Source organism: Haliotis asinina, chromosome 1 (assembly GCF_037392515.1).
Source record: "Haliotis asinina isolate JCU_RB_2024 chromosome 1, JCU_Hal_asi_v2, whole genome shotgun sequence".
NCBI classification, from domain to species: domain Eukaryota; kingdom Metazoa; phylum Mollusca; class Gastropoda; order Lepetellida; family Haliotidae; genus Haliotis; species Haliotis asinina.
The window spans coordinates 52,102,932-52,121,145 of record NC_090280.1 but is presented as its reverse complement, the minus strand read 5'-3'; the positions used below and the strand labels follow the sequence as shown (position 1 = coordinate 52,121,145).

Below are 18,214 nucleotides of genomic sequence, written 5' to 3'. Positions count from 1 at the left end.
CTTTCCTGTAGCTGAACTTTAAAACCAGTCAGTTTCTTCATCACAGCTGGCACATAGACAGGTCTGGTTGTATACAGTGTCTTTTGGTAGGTTTGGATTTCTGAATAAAATATTTTTTGTGTTTCCATGGCAGCAAATTCGACTGAATTTGGTGGTAGTGCTCTTTTGTGGAGCAAAACTGTAAAACCTTATAATACTCTCCTTCCACTCTGCCATATGTACACCCAAACATTGATGTATTGTAGTCATAATTAGTAGACATATTCAGAAAGAGTATGTTGCTGGTGTAGGAGACATTGATGACATTGTCTTCATGTTACCTTGGCCATTGTTTGACCCCTGATCCTGACTCGTGTCCTCGCCTGATGGGTGTAGTGTGTCATGTGATCGGGTGTGATTTTAATCTGTTTATCGATTGAGGAATTCCACATGAAATGGGTTTCATTTTGGCAGACACAATGTCACTCCCAACCCCATTCTTTGGAGTTGGCCTTATGCTTAAGTGTACTTAAAGGAGGACCTCCTCTGAAGAAGAATTGGTTGAGATATCTTTATTTAGAAAGCTGAGCATATATGCATTCCATATGTATTTCAAATGATACATTGATTCTACATGGTTAATAGTTATATCAAATCACTCATTCATAGATGCCAGCCTCTACGATAAAATCGTAGTTACTGTGGATTTTAGCCTCAAATTTTTACGTTAGAAGTCCTATGAATATTGAAGAAAATTCCTTCAAGTTTGAATATGTAGACAAAAATCTGTATTTGAAATACACTGAAGAGATGTAGTACTGATCATTGGGAAATCTGCTTTACGAGGTATTTCAAATTAAAGCTTTACTCTTGATTAGTGTCATTATCTTTCTCTGCATATATCATGATTATTAGAATTTAATTGACTACTAATTTTACTGTCAAACTACTTTTTTTTTTTACTTATGATCCTTGAAACTACTACTTGCAGCACTTTGAGGTTGGCTTGTCTGATCATTGTTTTGTGGTTTTAGAATTAGGGAGAAGTGACAGGTAAGGCAGCAACAAATATCCTAACATACAAGGTGCCTGAATAATACTGTATAGTTGTATTGTTTGTTTAGATCCCCGAGAGAGACTCAAGGAGGAACGAGATGGAATTGTGTTGAGTCCTCAGCGGAGGAGCTTTGGTACAGGATGTCATGTGAGTCAGACATCCTCCCTAGGGAGACAAGTGAGCTGTCCTGCAGATTTCAAGGATGGAGGAGATCGAGACAGGTGTGTTGGCTATTTCTGTTGGCAGAACTGCAGTAATCACTTTTCATGAACAGTTACTCATGATATACCTCCCATTGGAGTCAGTGGTGTTAAAATAGGTCAAAAGAATCTGTAGTCAGGAATTTGCCCTTTTTTAATTGCATAGTACAATGAGGTATGGAACCTTGCACAGAATACCAATCACCATTCTCTTCCCACAGTGGTTACTTGTCGCATCTTTCTACATAACCTCTGTTCTAATACAACCCTTTTGTGGTGCGAGTATTCAAGACTCGTGATTGGAGGCAATCAGATTTAGTAGTGCAATCAGCGACCTTGTTTCAAAAGTGATTGTTTGCAAGATCTCGGTATTTTCTGGATGCATTGTGAAAACTAGATTCTCTGCCCGAGGGCGATACTCAAATGTTTCTTCTGGACAGAACTCAGTCATGTCATATTTGTTTCTCCACATTGCTTGCATTAGTCAAATTGAATCTAAGTCGATGTAACACATGTTCTGATTGGACAGACAAAATGGAGTGAAATTTGCTGCCATTTTTTGCCGCTAGTGGATTTTATAAGAACCTGGAAATATGGCAGTATCAGAACAGAGGTTTGTAGGAAGATATGACAAGTAACCTCTGTGGGAAGAGAATTACCAATCACTGGTTACTTCTTGTGATTATTGACAGCCCCGGTGATTACAGCTGGAATGTTGAATAACCAAAGCCAAAAGATCTAGGGAAACGTCAATATTTTGTTTAGAACAACTGATTCGTTTAATCATGCTGATTTTTTTACCTATGGGTATATTTTGAAAATTTCCCCTTCGTATACTTCGTATTACTTCCAAAACCTGAATGTATTGGCAATTACTGAAACCTATCTTAGCACACATTTTGAAGTTTGCAGTTTTAATCTTCTTGGACTGTTGTTCTAGTAGTCACATTTTGACTATTTGTGTTTGTTTCACTTCTTGAGCAAAGAAGTTTGCAGATGTAGAATATGATCGTGTTTCAGGGACAGACGAGAAAGGAGAATTGGGAGTGGACGGATCACTATAGACCGTGATCAAGGACGTGAGAGGGAGTACCGTGGTGTCAGGGACCGTTATGATAGAGATGATCGACGAGGGACTGGCAATTCTACAGAAAGAACGTTTGAGAGGAGTGACCGCTATCACAGCAGCTCCTATGACAATAACAGAGTAAATATTACTTATTACCCTAAGTAATTTCCTGGTGGTTTTGAGGGCATATTTCTTATTAAAAGTCAGTTAAAGGACATTTTGTAGCTGGCATTGTAAGTCATTTTTCTGTATAAGGAGTCAACTTATTTCAAATTTTGTTAATTATTCCATTTGTTGGTAATTTGTTCCTTTTCACTGAAAATTGGTCTTGGTTTTTCAAAAACTTACATGTTGTGTCTGGCTCCTTTGTTGAGTTTTAGGTTTTTGAGAGAAGACAAAGTTTACAACAGACTCTGCTTTCTTTTCAGTCCAACTACAACAGATTTTCAAGAGACAGTAAGTAGTTTATTCTCAGTTGAGTTGTTCTTCCTCAATTACTGATCTAGAGTGTAACCTAGAGGTTATTCTCGCATCACATTGATGGCTGGTGACGCTACCAGATGTAACTAGTAATGTCTTCAACATAAAAAATTCAGAATTTGAAATGCCAGGACTAGGTCAGATGTCACAGAAAGCAACAAACTGACTACATATTAAAGGGATGTGATATGCTAACATGCCAACTGATGTAATAGATGTAGCAGTGCTGTAATGTTATTTAACTGTTGTTTGGTTTCTGGTGTATGTCTTCAAATGCTAAAACACACCAGATAGTGTTGGAATATTGCTACATCTTCTGTTGAACAATGCTGAATCACTGACTCTCACAAATGTAGATCATGTTACTTCTGTTCTGGTCCTTGCTCCAGGACAGGATAAACACACAAGCTATTCTTTATGCTCAGGTTTGTAAAAGGATCATGTGACCACTGCAGAAAAAAAACTTTGTCTCTTAGTCTCTTTTGGTTTGACTGCCTTAAAAATATATATACACTTATCTGGATTCTTGTTCAGAATACATCAATCCCCTGTGGTCACAGATTGATGGAACAACATATGGAACTCAGATGTGATCATTTTAAAGTTCTTCTCCTATGTTGCCTTGTGTAGTCAATCCATTGGTGCCATGAACTGGTCATGTATATGCTGCAGACAAGACAATATACTACTGCTAGGGATTACCTTTCTTATCAGACCGAGGAAATAGAAGAGGAAGGTTTGTAGAGGAAGAAGAACCAGAATGGTTCTCTGCTGGCCCCACCAGTCAGTCTGACACCATTGAACTACGAGGCTTTGAGAAGGAACCAGAGGAAGACACGGGGCATGGAGAAGGGTTAATCATTGAGGAGGAAGAGTGTGGGGATGAAGCACCTGCTGAGTCTAATGACAAAACAGGTATGATGTGACCAAGAACAGTGTATCTATTCCATCATTACTCCACCCATGACATGTTAATCCCGAATCATTTTAGTCAAGACTAATAAGTTCACTTATTGCGATTAACAAGGCGTTACTGTATAAGATGGAAAATAATCTGTCACCTATACTGAACAGCAAAAGAAACACAAGTTTCGAAAAATGAAATTTCATAAATGTAATTGTTCATATTTGTTATTTAAAAACTTGACAAAAACTAGAGTTGCATGTCTTCTGCTGTTCAGTATGTGTGTTTTTACATTTTTTGCTGTCTTTATTTGATGGCAACACACCAACCATACATACACATCACACATGATACTTTTGAAGATAATTCTGTAATTCATTCTTGTAATTTTTTCAGGTATCAGTGTTGGTGATAGAAATGGAAGCCTAGAGACAAACGAATCGAGTTCACCTGAAGTGAACCACGAAACTCGGCCCTCACCATCAAACTCTGCACTCTTTGACTTTAATGACTTCTTTAAAGTTAACAGCAGTCTACTGTTGGTAAGTATAATAAACATGCTTCATTACTTTTCTGTCATGACGTTTGCTGTAATATGATGTAATGAAAAGAGGTGTTTTATTTTGCAACATATGAAAAAGAATGAGTGAAGGTAACTAAAGTAATGTAGATGGTCTGTTAATCAAGTTTTATAAAATACATTACTTTTCAGGATGAACAAACAGTCGAGCAGGATGTAAATGCCCAAGGCAGCCGATTTAGCCAGTGGTTCCAACAGCAACAACAGCAACAACAGCAACAACTTGTTCACGGCCACAGCAAGGACAACAGTCGCAGGTCATCAATCAATGAGGAGTTCAATTACTTGAATGGTAAGACTTCATTGTTTGTGTTATAGAGATTCATATGCATGTTCTCATTAGATATAAGTAAAGGTACTATAGGTCCAGTTTCACAATGTTATAGAAAATTTGGCAAACATTTCAGAATTTGTAAAAATTGACAGACTTGTTTTAAAGAATTAGATTTTGTAGTGCAAAAAGACTCCCATTTTTCAACAACATGAAGAAGTATGGCAAAATATCAGCCATGAATTTGCTTATGTTTGTAGATGGACTACAAATCTTTCAAATTGCTAGAATGAAATAGGGATTCTTGACATTTTAAAGATTTTTCTCTATATTTCCAATTTGCCCAAAACTTCCCATATCATGACTTGTCCTTTAACAAAAATAACTGTTTTTTTTGTTTTTTTTCACATTTTTATTTTTAGTCCCTTGAGGGTATGAGGTAGAATGGGCCTTCAGCAACCCATGCTTGCCATATAATGCGACTGCTTGTCGTAAGAGGCAACTAATGGGATTGGGTGGTCAGACTTGTATGACAAGTTTCATCGGTGCCCACTTGAGCAGATCGATGCTCGTGCTGTTGATCACTAGACTGTCAGGTCCAGGCTCAATTATTTACATTAGCTGGAATATTGCTGAGTGCAGCGTAAAACTGAACTCATGCACTCTTTTATTCATATTTATTTTTATTTCAACCTACATTGTCCTTGTTGACATCATTAGCAAGGCTGTGCCATAAATTAGCACCTTTTCTAAAATTTCTTCTAAGTGATTGTGCTTAATCATTTACATGTGAAGACTTTTTACTTTTGTGAGTGAAATTTATGTGTATGTGTTTACAGACATCATTGATGGATCGCGAAGCCCAGTGATACCATCGCCACCACCAGCCCCCACCCACATATATGATGGGAAGCCAGGCAATTTCTACCAGCAGTACCCCATGACCATGGAAGAGAAACAAGCACACTTGGAAGCAATGAATCAGAGGAAGAATAGTCCCAGTAATCCTCTTCTCAATGCCCTCTTCATGAACAGTGGACACCTGGAAAAGTCTAATACTTGTAAGTCCTGCACTGAATAGCTTGATGTTGTGTCTTATCGAAATTGTTTAGTAACTTTACAGTATACCAGTGGATTGTTTCTGGATTTGGCTAATAGGTCATTTGTTTATGGGAGAGAAGCAGTGCATATTTGATGCAGGTGTTGTATTCTTGTCATGAATACGCTTCATAAAATGTTGTACAGCTGAAGTTTGGATTCATGGCCAGGGATATTAGTGGGGCTACTCCAACTTGCTTAACCTTTTTCATTTCTTCCTGTCTGTTTTTAATCTTCTTGTGTTGATTGCTTATCAAATGGTGCCTTACTATCTATTTCAGCTGTAAACAGTGGTAACTTCAGCACCCAGGATGCTGAAGCTCAGCTGAAAGCTATGCTGTTTCGGGGCCGTGATTCCAACTCCTCCAGTGGAACTGCCAGTCCAGCTATTATGAGTGGACCTTCACGTAAAGTGAAGACATTGGCAGAACTTGAGGCAGACTTCCATCAAGGCAGTCCCACGCATCATATGAGCCCTATACAACACCAGAACCACCAACAGCAACAGCAGCAGCAGCAGCCACAAACCCACCAGCATCAACAACATCCACAGCAACATCTACAGCAACAGCACCCGCAACACCCACAGCAACATCTTCAGCAGCATCCACAAGTACAACAGCACCCACATGTACAGCAACACCCACAGCACATACAGCAACATCTCCCTCAACAACATCCTCAGCATGACCATCATCAACATCAGGCACCGCAAGAGACAAAGACTAGTGACGATGGGGATTTGACAGCGTTCAACAAACTCCTGAGTATGATGCAAGCTGGAGCAGCAGCTGCAGTCGGACAGCATCACCTGCAGCAACAGCAGCAGCAGCAACAACAACAGCAGCAACAGCAGCAGCAGCATCAGGTGCCACCACCACCACCACAACAGGAGGCATCTAAGCACGTTCAGGTCTGTCTCAGTTTAGCTTCTGTGACACAGGGCTGTAGGGGTTCCTATCATAGGAGGGCAACAACAATAAATACAGATATTTTCCATGATCAAGTTACGAGGATGGCGGTGGTTGAGTTTGTGAGTCAGCATGGTGTACTTGTGGGCTCTAGCTTGTCTGTTCCAGGCTTAGTGAATCTGTTGAGGAGGCAGTGATGTATCTGAGATGCTGCTGACAGAAGCATGTCCCACTGAGTCAGTCAAATGTCTGTGTCAAGCGAATTGTCCATGTGAATTTTTACTTATCTACTGGAAATGGTGGTGAAATATGGCATACAGCAGTCCTGAAGTTAGCTTGTGTGACGTTTAATATGAATTACACATAGATAGAGCATAGATAGAAATCACATATTTAGATTACAATATCAAATCAAAAAGGTTGAATGAATTAATGCAAAGTTGCATTCAACCGGCTCTCATGCTCTCTCATCGATGAAGGTCTGGGTTAGAATATTGATCTTCAGTAACCCATGTTTGTCATTAGATGCAACTAATAGAATCGGGTGGTCAGGCTCACTAACTTGGTAGACACATGTCATTGGTTTCTAGTTGCGCAGATTAAGACTCATGCTGTTGATCACTAGATTGTTACGTCCAGACTCAATTATTTACAGACTGAGTGTGGTGTAAAACTACACCACTCACTTGTGCCCACTACCGACCCAAACATTATTTCAAGCGAACCCCATAGAGTTCTGTCTCTTGGAATGCCCTTTAAGAATATCCTGTACACAACTTCTAATTGAAATCAGTTGGCCAAAGACTGACAACACTGACTGCAACAGCTTTCGTGTTCTCTGGAGCTATTTTTCTTAAAGTTTCAATTATCAATTTCAGGCAATTCATAAGCGCAAATGACTCTTTAGTTGCATCAATGATAAGCTAAAATGTGTACATGTGCCCCAGTGTATATAATATAGGCCAAAATATTGTCAAAAATAAAAATGCCTTTATACATATTTGATTGAATGAAGAAATGGATTTGATATGAATTATTAGCACTTTGGCGATAGTGTCAAAGTAATTTGGTTTCAAAGGCAATTCTTTTGATTGACGTAATTCAGCCAGCTGCTTTTGTTTCTAGACTTCATTATTGACAAGGCCTAGTTCACCAAATGTGATTTGTGGCCTAAACTTTACCCATGATGATCTGGGGTAGAATTTGTCTTCAGGAACATGCTTGTCGTAAGTGGCCACTAAAGGGATCAGGAGGTCAGGCACATGTCATCGTATGCCAACTGCGTAGATCGATGCTCACACTGTTAATCACTTGATTGTCTGGACCAGACTCATTTATTTACAGACTGCTGCCATGTAGCTGGAATATTGCGTAGTGCAGTACAAAACAAGAGATTAGCTTAAGCACAACTGGATATCCTTTTCATAATTCTTTTCAGCATTACAAGAGAATGGTTACCTTTTTTTCACTATTATATTGTGGCTATGTATGACAGATGGGTGGTCAAATGATGATGACCCCTGATGGACGCTCAATGTCCCCACTTCAACAACAGCTTCACAATCTCCAGCTGCATAATAACAATAATGACTTCCTGCAGGTGAGGAGAGCAGCGGTTAGTAATGGTTTACTCACTTTTCTTACAGCCCACACATTTGTTAGTCCTTTGTTTTATAGATAGTATAATCATAAGAATTTGAAGAATTTCGAATTGGTAAATATTTTTAGTTTACTTGTTTAAGTGTGTGAAAAGAAAATTGTGAAGTGAAAATGTATTCAGAAATAGTTCAAAGAGTAAGGAAGATTCTGAATGAATGTCCTGTAAAGGTTTTTGAATTTTATTTTGCTTGCTAAGTTCCAAAAATCTGTAAACAAAGCACAAGCAAAAGTGTGGTCTTTGGTTGATAATACGGTGTACCCCCCCATTACCACCAGTGGAAGAATGCTGGTCGTGGATGAGTCAGTGATGTTCCCAATGAACACATCCAGAAAAACATCCTGTCAGTACTACAGTGTAATGTATCTATTTGTGTGCAAATAGCCAGCAACAATGGTCTGAAAGGTGGGAATTCCAGGTTAAAGGAATGCAGTGAGGATTGTTTGGCGTATAAGTATGTTTGAAAATGTAAATAAACCAAAGACAATGGGAGTTCACTGTGTTTGAAGTTTACGTTTTGTTATTTGAAACCAAAAATGTTCAAAGCCATTCTGTTCTTGAGCGTCTTTTGCTCTGTACTGTTCGTGTTTCAAGAGTTCAGTTTGTTTTGTTTTTACCCTCTTTGTATGTAAGCAAGTATCATGTTTCACCCATACACTGCTCATCAATAATAAGTCAAATCATCTTCTTCCAAAATATATCCAGATTGGTAAATTACTAAATTATTTTGAAGGTGTTAGTCGTTTTCATATTTATTGATGTTTTGATACCTGTTTCTTTCAGGCTTTGATGAGGAACAAAGAGCAACAGCTCCACATCCAACAACAAACTCTTCAACAGATGCAGCAGCGTCAGCCTGCACCTCAGCCACCCCAAACCCACACACAACCCCAGCAACCTCCTCAACCAATGATCCCACCCCCTCAACCCCAGACACCTCGGGCTATAACTCAAGACCCCATACTTAACTTCATCCAACAGAATCCCACCATCATCACAAAGCCTCCTTCTCCCTCCCCAACTATCCCCACCCTCATGACTAACCCCTCCACACCGCGTGTTGTCTCTCCTGCTCCACAGTCTCTACCCCCCAGCCTGATGCCCAAGCAGGTGCAGACACCACAGCAGATTTCAGGAGCAAAGATTCCATCACCCATCAGTAAGTTATTCTTGGTCTAGTCGCCTTCTACCCATGAAGGTCTGGGTAAGAATATTGGCCTCCAGTAACCCATGCTTGTGAAATGATTCGACTTATGGGAGAGGGTGGTAGGTTCAGTGACTTGGTTCCCAATTGTGCATATCGATGCTAATGCTGTTAATCACAGGCCTGTGTTATATTGTACTGTAATTAGTTACAGTCACATTGAACTTCTGCCAATGTGCATAAAGATAGAATATTCAGATGTATTTCTTGATGGTTAAATATACACCATTTGTTTTGAACTTAAAAAGTCATCAAAGTGACTCTTGTTAGGTTCTAAGTTATTTATTGTTCACATAAGAACTCAGCTGGAAATTTCACTGAATGTTTCTATTGCAGTGTTTAGTCAACAGCCACCAATGCACCTGAGTGCTCCATCACCAATCCACCCCGCACAACTCGCCCGATCTCTTGCTAGTCATCCTCTAACAGCGAATACTCTAACTGTAAGTCTAATTTACTTGCCTGTGTTGACTGTTCAGATACAGTTCTTCTAATCAAGGCATAAAATTCTTTGAAGTTAGGCTGTCAGCAGTAGCTCAACAGGAGCTGATGGCCATTTACAACTTATTTTTCCAGGTAAATACATTTAATTGGTAATTTTAATCTGTGTACAGTGCCTAATAGTGTTAAAGAAAACATGTAAGCCTAGTCATATTTTATATTTTCATTAAAAATATTCGTTATATCCTGTTCATTCAGTGGAGGCAATATGATGTATTTCACTTTTCTCTTGAAAATATGCATCCCCCACAATGTTGTAAAGTGACCTCTGCATGTATTGTATGTTTCATCCAAGATGGTGAACATTTCCAAGTGTACGTGTGTAATTACAAACAGGTGTATAACAAACTTGTTGTTCTGGCCTCTTGTTGTTGATAGTAACCATGTTCTACTAATTATTTATTTGAATTTGGCGCATCAAATACATTGTATGGTTTTTCATGACAGTTTGAAGATTGTCATCACATATCTGATTGTGATGTTGTAGACGGCCTCAGCCAACATTCGTCCCCAGAGTGTTGCTCGTGTACCAAGCCCCCAGGAACTGATAGCTCACACTCAGGCAATCATGCAGTCTGCGCTCATCAAGAAACAGTTGGAAGATCAGAAGGAGCGATTCCTCAAGAAGCAACAGGAGAGGTATGGGCATCATCCCATTACAGACTGAGAAACTGCCTTTACATGATAGTCCTTCTGAGAATGTTTGGAAGATATGAATTAAATAGAGCATGAAATTGAAGACTTCTTAAATATTTTACTTAATGTAGAGACAGATGATGAATGTATCGACTGCACTGTTTCAGAGCCCGTTCTCCCAACCAGAACAGAGCCAATCCTTCTCCCATGCCGACCACACCTACTGCTGTGAATCAGGGCAAAGTAAGTGAAAACAGCTTGAATAATTTCTGAATGAATTGTCTGAAAATGCAGTTTGTTATGCTGTTTTGTTTGACATCATTATTCACAACAGCCTTATGCTACAATCCCTTCTAGCACACATGATGAAAGTGTAAAGTGTCAGCCTCCCAAGAAGTAGGTATATGACTACTAAGAAACGTGTTACAAACAGTTGCTCCTACAGTATTTGTATTCTCTTACCTTAAGTTTTGACATTTATTCAGATTTATCCTCTTTTCTCCTACCATATTTGTAGAAATCTGCCCAAATGCAGACATGATTTGTTTTGTGACAGTATATTTCTTATTCTGTTTATTTCCAGTCCACCATGTCTGCAGCGTTTACCCCGACATCTGTCATCAGGAAGATGCACTCAGATCGAGCCAGTGAGAAGGAGAAGGGCACAAAAGACCTTGACCATGGTGATCCTTTCTTCCCCAGTTTTGTTTTAAGATAACTTCTGTACACATAAGAAAAACTAGTTTTGCTTTGTTTTAATTTTGGAGCTTGTATGTGGTTTACAAATAATATTTGTTACAGTTTTGTACAAAATGTGTTTTCTGACATATTACCTTGCACGCCCAAATATTGATATTTCAGCAAATGGATACAGTTGGGAAATATGTGTGTCTCTTATTCATTGACATTTTTATTGAAATATTGTTGAGGTAATGATTATCTACTAAATATATACATCCTTCATATGAGAGGGTCACAGGCACTGACTTAAATACACAAGGCTTGGCAAACTAGTGATGATACATTTGAATATCAGATTCACACTTACATTTCTCCTTGTCCTATGTCCTTCACCACCAGTGTCGAAGACCATCAGTTTGAGCTTTCCTCCCACATCAAGCCAGCATGCTGTGATGTAACCAGAATACTACTCATTGTGACAGTAGAAGAAATAACTCAGCTTTCCTTCATTTTCCAGATGACCTGGATGGGAGTCCCACAGATGGAGCTAATGACTCCCACTCATCTGACAAGTATCACTCTGATGAACGTGCTAGACAAGATGCAGAAGAGATTGCTTCTCTGCCAGGAATTGACTTTAATGCTGAACCCAACCAGCCCATGACTAGTCTTGAAGAAAAGGTAACCATCACACGATTCTGGACAAGATCTGTGATGTCAGTAGTCATAAGAGTTAAACTTGTTCTATGTTCCTCCCCAAACCAGCATCAATGCTATAGGATGTGGATGTGTGATAGGATTTCCTCATCCTATGTGGAGGTTGTAGCACAGTTAACTATCAGTCGTCACAAGGGACGACTGATGGCATTGTTTGTGCCTTTCATCAAAGTGTTGTCATAATTTTAAAAGAATCAAAGACCTCACAAAAATATGAAAACAAATAGAGTAGTGCTAGAAAGTGTGATTCTTTTACACTTTCGCTGTTACATTCTGATTCACCTCAATCACCTCTATCCTTCTTCGCATTGTCAGTCTCTGGAATTTCTGGTTTAGACTAGAAATTATTCTCAGACTGACGTCATGAAGCAGGAATATTGCTGAATGCTGCATACGACAGTATTCAAAACATACATGCTTGTGTATATATTGACAAATGTATTGTCGAATGTTGCTGTTCTGTGTAGCTGAAATTGGCTGGTATCAGTGGTCAGTCTGGCAACAAGTCAACCCCGATCCTGGGTCAAGGAGACAAGTCATCACGCCCCGTGGTCGGTCAGGGAATGATGCAGGGCAGTGTTCCCATACAAGTCCAGACAGTGGCTAACTCAACACCAGTCCCAGGCAGGCCCATTGTGAAAGGTGAGACTCAACCCTAAATGTCTGAGTTGTCCCCAGACATCTGGCAGTAGGTATCCAAATAAACTATTGACTTAAAAAAATTTTATGTTGTTTTCTCCCCATGACGTCAGTGCATGAAGACCATGCTTGTAGTAGCTCATTCATGGTCTCAATTAGATGCACATATGGCATTAGTCAAGATTTAGATCAAAATGTGTGTAAGTGCCTTAAGTGGTTTTGTCCATTGTAAGAGGAAACAAAGAAAAAACAAAACAGCAAAAAAGATACAGTGGAAGCTGTCTAAACCGGCACTCGTTGGAACTGAAGAAATAGTCCTGTTTAGACAATGTGCTGGACTGTAGAGCTGATGATAAATGTACAAGATATGGATGGGACTGAGATTTTATGCCAGTGTTGACAACTTGCTGGATTGGACAAATGCTGTTTTGACAGCTTCCACTGTGTATCTTTTTTTGTTGTTTTGTTTCTTTATATATAAGCAACAAAGTAAAGTTTTAGACATAATGCAGCCAATTTTGTCTCAGCACTGCTGGTAGATGACAGAATTGTTTCTTATTAACAAATATTTGAAATAATGTAATCTATTATTATGAGAGTCTAGACTATGTCCATTGTTGTGCAATATCACCTTCAACATAATATTGCTTGCCTAGGAACAGTTTTACCCCAGACACCTGCCAGTACACCCAGTCAGTTCCGCCCACTCACAGGAGGCCCAGGGGCTGCATCCACACCTGTCCGACCCGCTGATGGTGGTCAGAGGGCAATTGTGGGGTCGTCAAACCTAGCCGCTTTGGACATGGCCAAGGTGCTGGAGCAGCAACAGCGAATACAGCAACAGCAATCGGCAGCAGCAGCTGCAGCAGCACGCCAGGTTGTGAACACCCCATTAGCTGGACGCCCAGTTGGTGTCGGCTCAAACGCTCCTTTCGGTATCCCCATCACAGGACGCATGCCAGTACAGTCTAACGTGGCCCCACCCAATGTACATGCTGCAGGTGCAGCCAATGCACTGCTCATGCAGCAGATGATGCAGCAGAGTACAGCAGCTGCAAGAGGTATGTCACAGTTAGGCAGCATGTGTTGAGTGTATGGGAGGAGTAGTCTTATTCTCCTTGCCGACACGACATGAGAGGAACTCCCTTTAGAAAAAAGCAAATGTTTCTATTCATCACATCAGTGTACAGCAGAACAGACAATTTGGACTGTCAGGAAAATTGTGATGTGTAAATGATGAGATAAAATGAGATCTAACATTGAGTTTAAGTTTATTGCACTTATGCAGTTTTGGTATGGTACATGTTTAGATGAATTTCATCATATTGGTGTGTTTGTTTTGTGTGAAATTCACTCTGCTCTTGTCTATCTCCCAAAGGCCTGAACTTAAACCCACTGAGCCAGATCAACCAACTGAATCAGCTAGCCGCCATCCAGCAGGCCCAGCAGCGAATGGTGGACCCCCGTCTTCAGGGTGTGCGCTACCCCGGTATTGTCCCCCAGATCGTAAATCCACGCAGCACTGCTGGTACAAACATGGGTCTCGGGGTAACTGGCAACCCTGCCATCAACGCTGTCTTAGGAAGAGCCCTGTCCCCACAGATCCTACCTGGAGGGGGCCAGAAACTAAGTGAGTTCATATCTGCTTAATCAAACATTATGATGAACAGTGATATAGATTACTAGCATGAAACAAATATTACACTTTCAATTTGTGTTTGAGAAGCTTGACAATGGTATTTGAATCTGTTGTTGAATGTTGCACTCGCAAAATGAGTGTTGTTTTCTATTAAGTTTAGGAATATTGTATGTCACAACTTCTGAAATGTCTCTCAAAAAGATTATGTTTTGAAGCATTTATGACAAAGCGTGGATCAGTAAATCCAATCAATTTCAGTATGAGACAGAAACTGAACATTCCTGTTGACAATGATAATTATGTCCAAACAATTTTCTGTCTTAATAAGAGTATGGCTTTGCTAAATCGCATTTCCTTAAATATTTCAGGTGTGAATGGCCCCCTATCTCCCAACCTGTCATGTACAAGTCCAGCCCAGTTCATCACCAGTCAAGCGGCTCTCAATGGCAACAACAACATAACCAAGACATCCACTGCATCAGACCCCAACATTCTCAAGTGGTTCAGCTCGGACGTCCTTAAGAATCACATGCCGACCATGCCCCCTCTCCCAACCCAAGGACAGAAAGTCCTGACCCTGGATGACTTGGAGGGAACCTAGCTCACCTGTTCTGTGTTAAACTTTGCTTTGTTATCTTCCATGTGAGTTTGGCTTGGGCCAGGCCACCTGTGACTATTCAAGGAGGCACCTGTAAATTGTTTTGTCGTTTGATTTGTCATTTGTAAAAAAAAATGTAATATGACTTTTCTGTTACTCTTATTTATTATGTTGAGTGATGAGCATCACCTGTAAATAGATACGATGTACTTTCAGTTGGTTTCTTCAGTTCGTTTTCTGCTGGTGTGATGATGGTGTTTTGTTTCCTGTAAGGACATGAAGAAGGTTTTTTGTGAATGTGAGGTATAGTTATATCTGGATATTGTATGAGGTTTGCCACAAGTTACTTTGGTCACATCAATGTCATCATTAGTGAAATGTTCATCTGGTTACTCTCATCTTTCTCATTGCTCTTTGTTCCATGTTAATTTAAGTTTCAGTGTTAGATTTTTGCTACTCAGTGTATGTGTGCATGTTTGTGCCAGAAGAGGTTTCTCCTGGATTGCGGTTTGAAAGGGTATATGGAATGTTTTTTCCCAGTTTCAATGTTTAACATCTTCATTGTCTATTGTGTATGTGTTTGAATTTCTCTGTGTAAATATATATACATATGTAAATCTGTTCTGTGTAGTGACGACTTTGTCAGCGTTCATGTTGAGAGTGGTGACCTTTTTGTGTCCTTGACCATGTTGTGTTTGATGTAGATGTTTGTGTGATCTGTGCCCTGGTTACGTGGTATATTTTGTTTATGTTGAAACTTGGTGCCCCAGAGTTTTGTGGTAATTTCAGTCTTACAAATGTTTTTGACATATTCACTTCCGATTTTGTTTAGTATTTATCGTCAGATCATTTACATCAGTGTGCTATTGTTATGTGTCATTGTAGCCCGTTAGTTCATTCCAACTCTTTGTTTTACACAAACACTGCTTTTTTTCCTTGTATATTGGTGCAAATTTGAAACTTCTATCTGCTTGACTTTGCCCTAGTGCTGTTGAGTCTGTACATATGTGACACTGCCATGTGAATACACGCTTCTCTTACTTAGGCATAGTGCTGGCTGGTTGTAGTGTGTGGGTGACATTCATTAGCAAGTCTAGACAGGACCATGATGAATGACTGACTGACTGCCCTATACTGAGTGACATGGAGAGAGAACGAGAGAGTGGACATATATTTTTGTATAAATGATGGTAAGGGTGGATTTTCTTGGAAGCTCCTTGAGGGCAGTTGTACCTATTTTCAGAGAAATTTATTTGGCTTGAGTGGAAAGGTCAGTGCTCCCAGTGCTTGGACCTTCTGCAGGTAGATTCTGCATCGGCAAAAATAAACTGACTTGGCCAAAGAAACAGGTGTATATTATGTGCTTAAGTATTGTGAGAACAGTGTTGGACATGACGTAGAAGTTTACTTGTGTATCTTCTTTCTACCTGCACCAGTCTTGTGTTAAGTTATCACACACATTTGTGAATAGAACTTGATCTTATCTATTGTGTCTGTGTATATACTTCCTTCCCGCCAACTGCTAGAAGGTCCAGATGGAGTGTTCCTCTTGAATAGGAGCAACCGTATTCCAAAGATTACTTACCGCATGTCCACCTGACTTGGTAGTGTATTAGGTGTGGGGAAGGATGGATGCTCCTTGTTTGAAGGAGACCACATGACCAGATCAAATTAACAATATTAAAAAGAGTCATTTTGTTCTTGGCATATCAATCATTCTTCTCATAAAATGTTCGTCTTCAAATCATATCGTTCGTCGTGAACAATTCTTGCTCGTACTTTTTTTTGGTAAAAGCAGCATCCAATGTTATTTCTTTGTCATGACATTGTTACAATTAATGTTCCACTACTGCACCGCCTATAGTAGGTTGTTGTGCCAGGTGGGATAGAATAAACTATTACTTCATTTCCTGGCCATACAACAGCATTTTTGCGCCTACAGTTGTCCAGTTGTAGTTACTGGTAGCATCTGCTCCATCATTTACTGTTACTTTCTTTGTAACTAGCTTTTGGAAAACAGATTTGCCTGATTCTCTTTTGTTGACATTGGTTATGATACCTGAACACTCTTTCTAGTGACAAACTTTTCAAAGATAAAATAACTGTTTCGAGTTTATTTTAAAAAAAAATAATTTTTTTTATATATTCAGCTTTCATTTTATTTTGATTTCCAAATATGTATTTTGAAGTTATATTCTTGCCACTGTTGGTTAAGTTGAAATTTATTCTAGTGTACACTTATGTCTCCCGGTGAATATTGAATTGATCAATTTTTAAGTTATTCGTTTCTTTTTCTTCCTTCCAACAATGAACTTGTCCGCTGATTTTCCTTAGCTGTAACCTCTGCTGTAAAATGTTTCATGGCTTACTGAACTTTTGGCAAGGCACGTGCTACTTTGTATGAGAGTATATTTTCCAGATTCCCGCGCAGTGCATCGACTATTTTCCAAATCAATTTGATCAGGACACTGGGCAAATGATTTGTGATCCCATATACATGTAGTTTATCTGCCAGTGACAGGTTTCTGTTTTCCAAAAGTCTTCATCAGTATTAATTGTTTTGTGGGCCACCTATATACGTAGATGTTGGCGTGCCTGCAGTAGCTGCTGATGCTGCAACTGTAGGCGTGTGGCCATTGTTGTCAATGTTCTAGCCGTCTCTTGAACTGAGTGTTCCAAAGATAATTCCACAGTGCTCAAGCTTGGCTGGTAGTCAATTTCAAAATATGTGGCCCTTTCAAAATTAGTTTTCTGCAAGCTTTGATAAGGGAACTAACAGAAGATTAAATTTGAAGGTGTACATGTTCCCACCTACCTCGTGATTTGTAAATTTCCTGTAGATTTCTTCAAGATTATCTAGAATTATTTTTCTTTTCTCTGTTGTCTTGTAATGATTCCATTGCAGTTTCTCTACCAGTCTTTGCCTGAGCACTATGGTAAAGAAGTTAAAACAAGCACTTAAATATTCTCTCAACAGTACTTTTCCACACACACAATGTTAGTTGAGCTAACATGGACATTTTTGACGTGTATTAGGATCTGTGGATACTGAAGTGAGCAATGATTACTCCAATGTGAAGAGTTTATTTATGTGCTTACTCTGTCATTTCTTTTCTCATTGTACATGATATTGTTACTGTCCTTGAGAAAAGAATTGAGAATGTAATGTTTGGAGGAGCCTTTCTCTGTAAAGAGACTGGCTTCGACAAAAACACCCAAAAAGATAAATAAAAATGATGAAATAATAACTCCTGTTCTGTGAAATTTTAATAAAAAAAATGGATACATAAAGATGGATACCTTCTTCTATAATTTTTCCGAGAAGTTAAATTACAAGTTGTAATTGTACCCAGGATTACTCAGTAGATTAAGAACCCTAGAGATGAGATATTT

At 39.3% G+C, this 18,214-nt stretch overlaps 1 protein-coding gene across 2 annotated transcripts in view; it reads left to right on the top strand.

Annotated features, from left to right (window-relative positions):
- The window catches only part of LOC137293595 (eukaryotic translation initiation factor 4E transporter-like), a 41,226-nt gene extending 23,157 nt beyond the window's left edge, over positions 1 to 18,069 (top strand). Inside the window, exons 5-23 of one of the 2 annotated variants that reach the window (XM_067824242.1) lie at positions 1,104 to 1,257; positions 2,257 to 2,443; positions 2,734 to 2,761; positions 3,500 to 3,700; positions 4,086 to 4,231; positions 4,402 to 4,561; positions 5,380 to 5,601; positions 5,920 to 6,551; positions 8,045 to 8,164; positions 8,990 to 9,365; positions 9,747 to 9,853; positions 10,399 to 10,550; positions 10,715 to 10,790; positions 11,131 to 11,230; positions 11,746 to 11,909; positions 12,413 to 12,587; positions 13,247 to 13,645; positions 13,963 to 14,214; positions 14,592 to 18,069. In XM_067824242.1, the coding sequence (XP_067680343.1) occupies positions 1,104 to 1,257; positions 2,257 to 2,443; positions 2,734 to 2,761; positions 3,500 to 3,700; positions 4,086 to 4,231; positions 4,402 to 4,561; positions 5,380 to 5,601; positions 5,920 to 6,551; positions 8,045 to 8,164; positions 8,990 to 9,365; positions 9,747 to 9,853; positions 10,399 to 10,550; positions 10,715 to 10,790; positions 11,131 to 11,230; positions 11,746 to 11,909; positions 12,413 to 12,587; positions 13,247 to 13,645; positions 13,963 to 14,214; positions 14,592 to 14,824 (3,884 nt within the window). In that variant the 3' untranslated portion in view covers positions 14,825 to 18,069. Of the gene's footprint in view, positions 1 to 1,103; positions 1,258 to 2,256; positions 2,444 to 2,733; positions 2,762 to 3,499; positions 3,701 to 4,085; positions 4,232 to 4,401; positions 4,562 to 5,379; positions 5,602 to 5,919; positions 6,552 to 8,044; positions 8,165 to 8,989; positions 9,366 to 9,746; positions 9,854 to 10,398; positions 10,551 to 10,714; positions 10,791 to 11,130; positions 11,231 to 11,745; positions 11,910 to 12,412; positions 12,588 to 13,240; positions 13,646 to 13,962; positions 14,215 to 14,591 lie in introns of both variants that reach the window. The other variant, XM_067824235.1, reaches the window with a different exon arrangement.
- Positions 18,070 to 18,214: the final 145 nt, after the last annotated feature.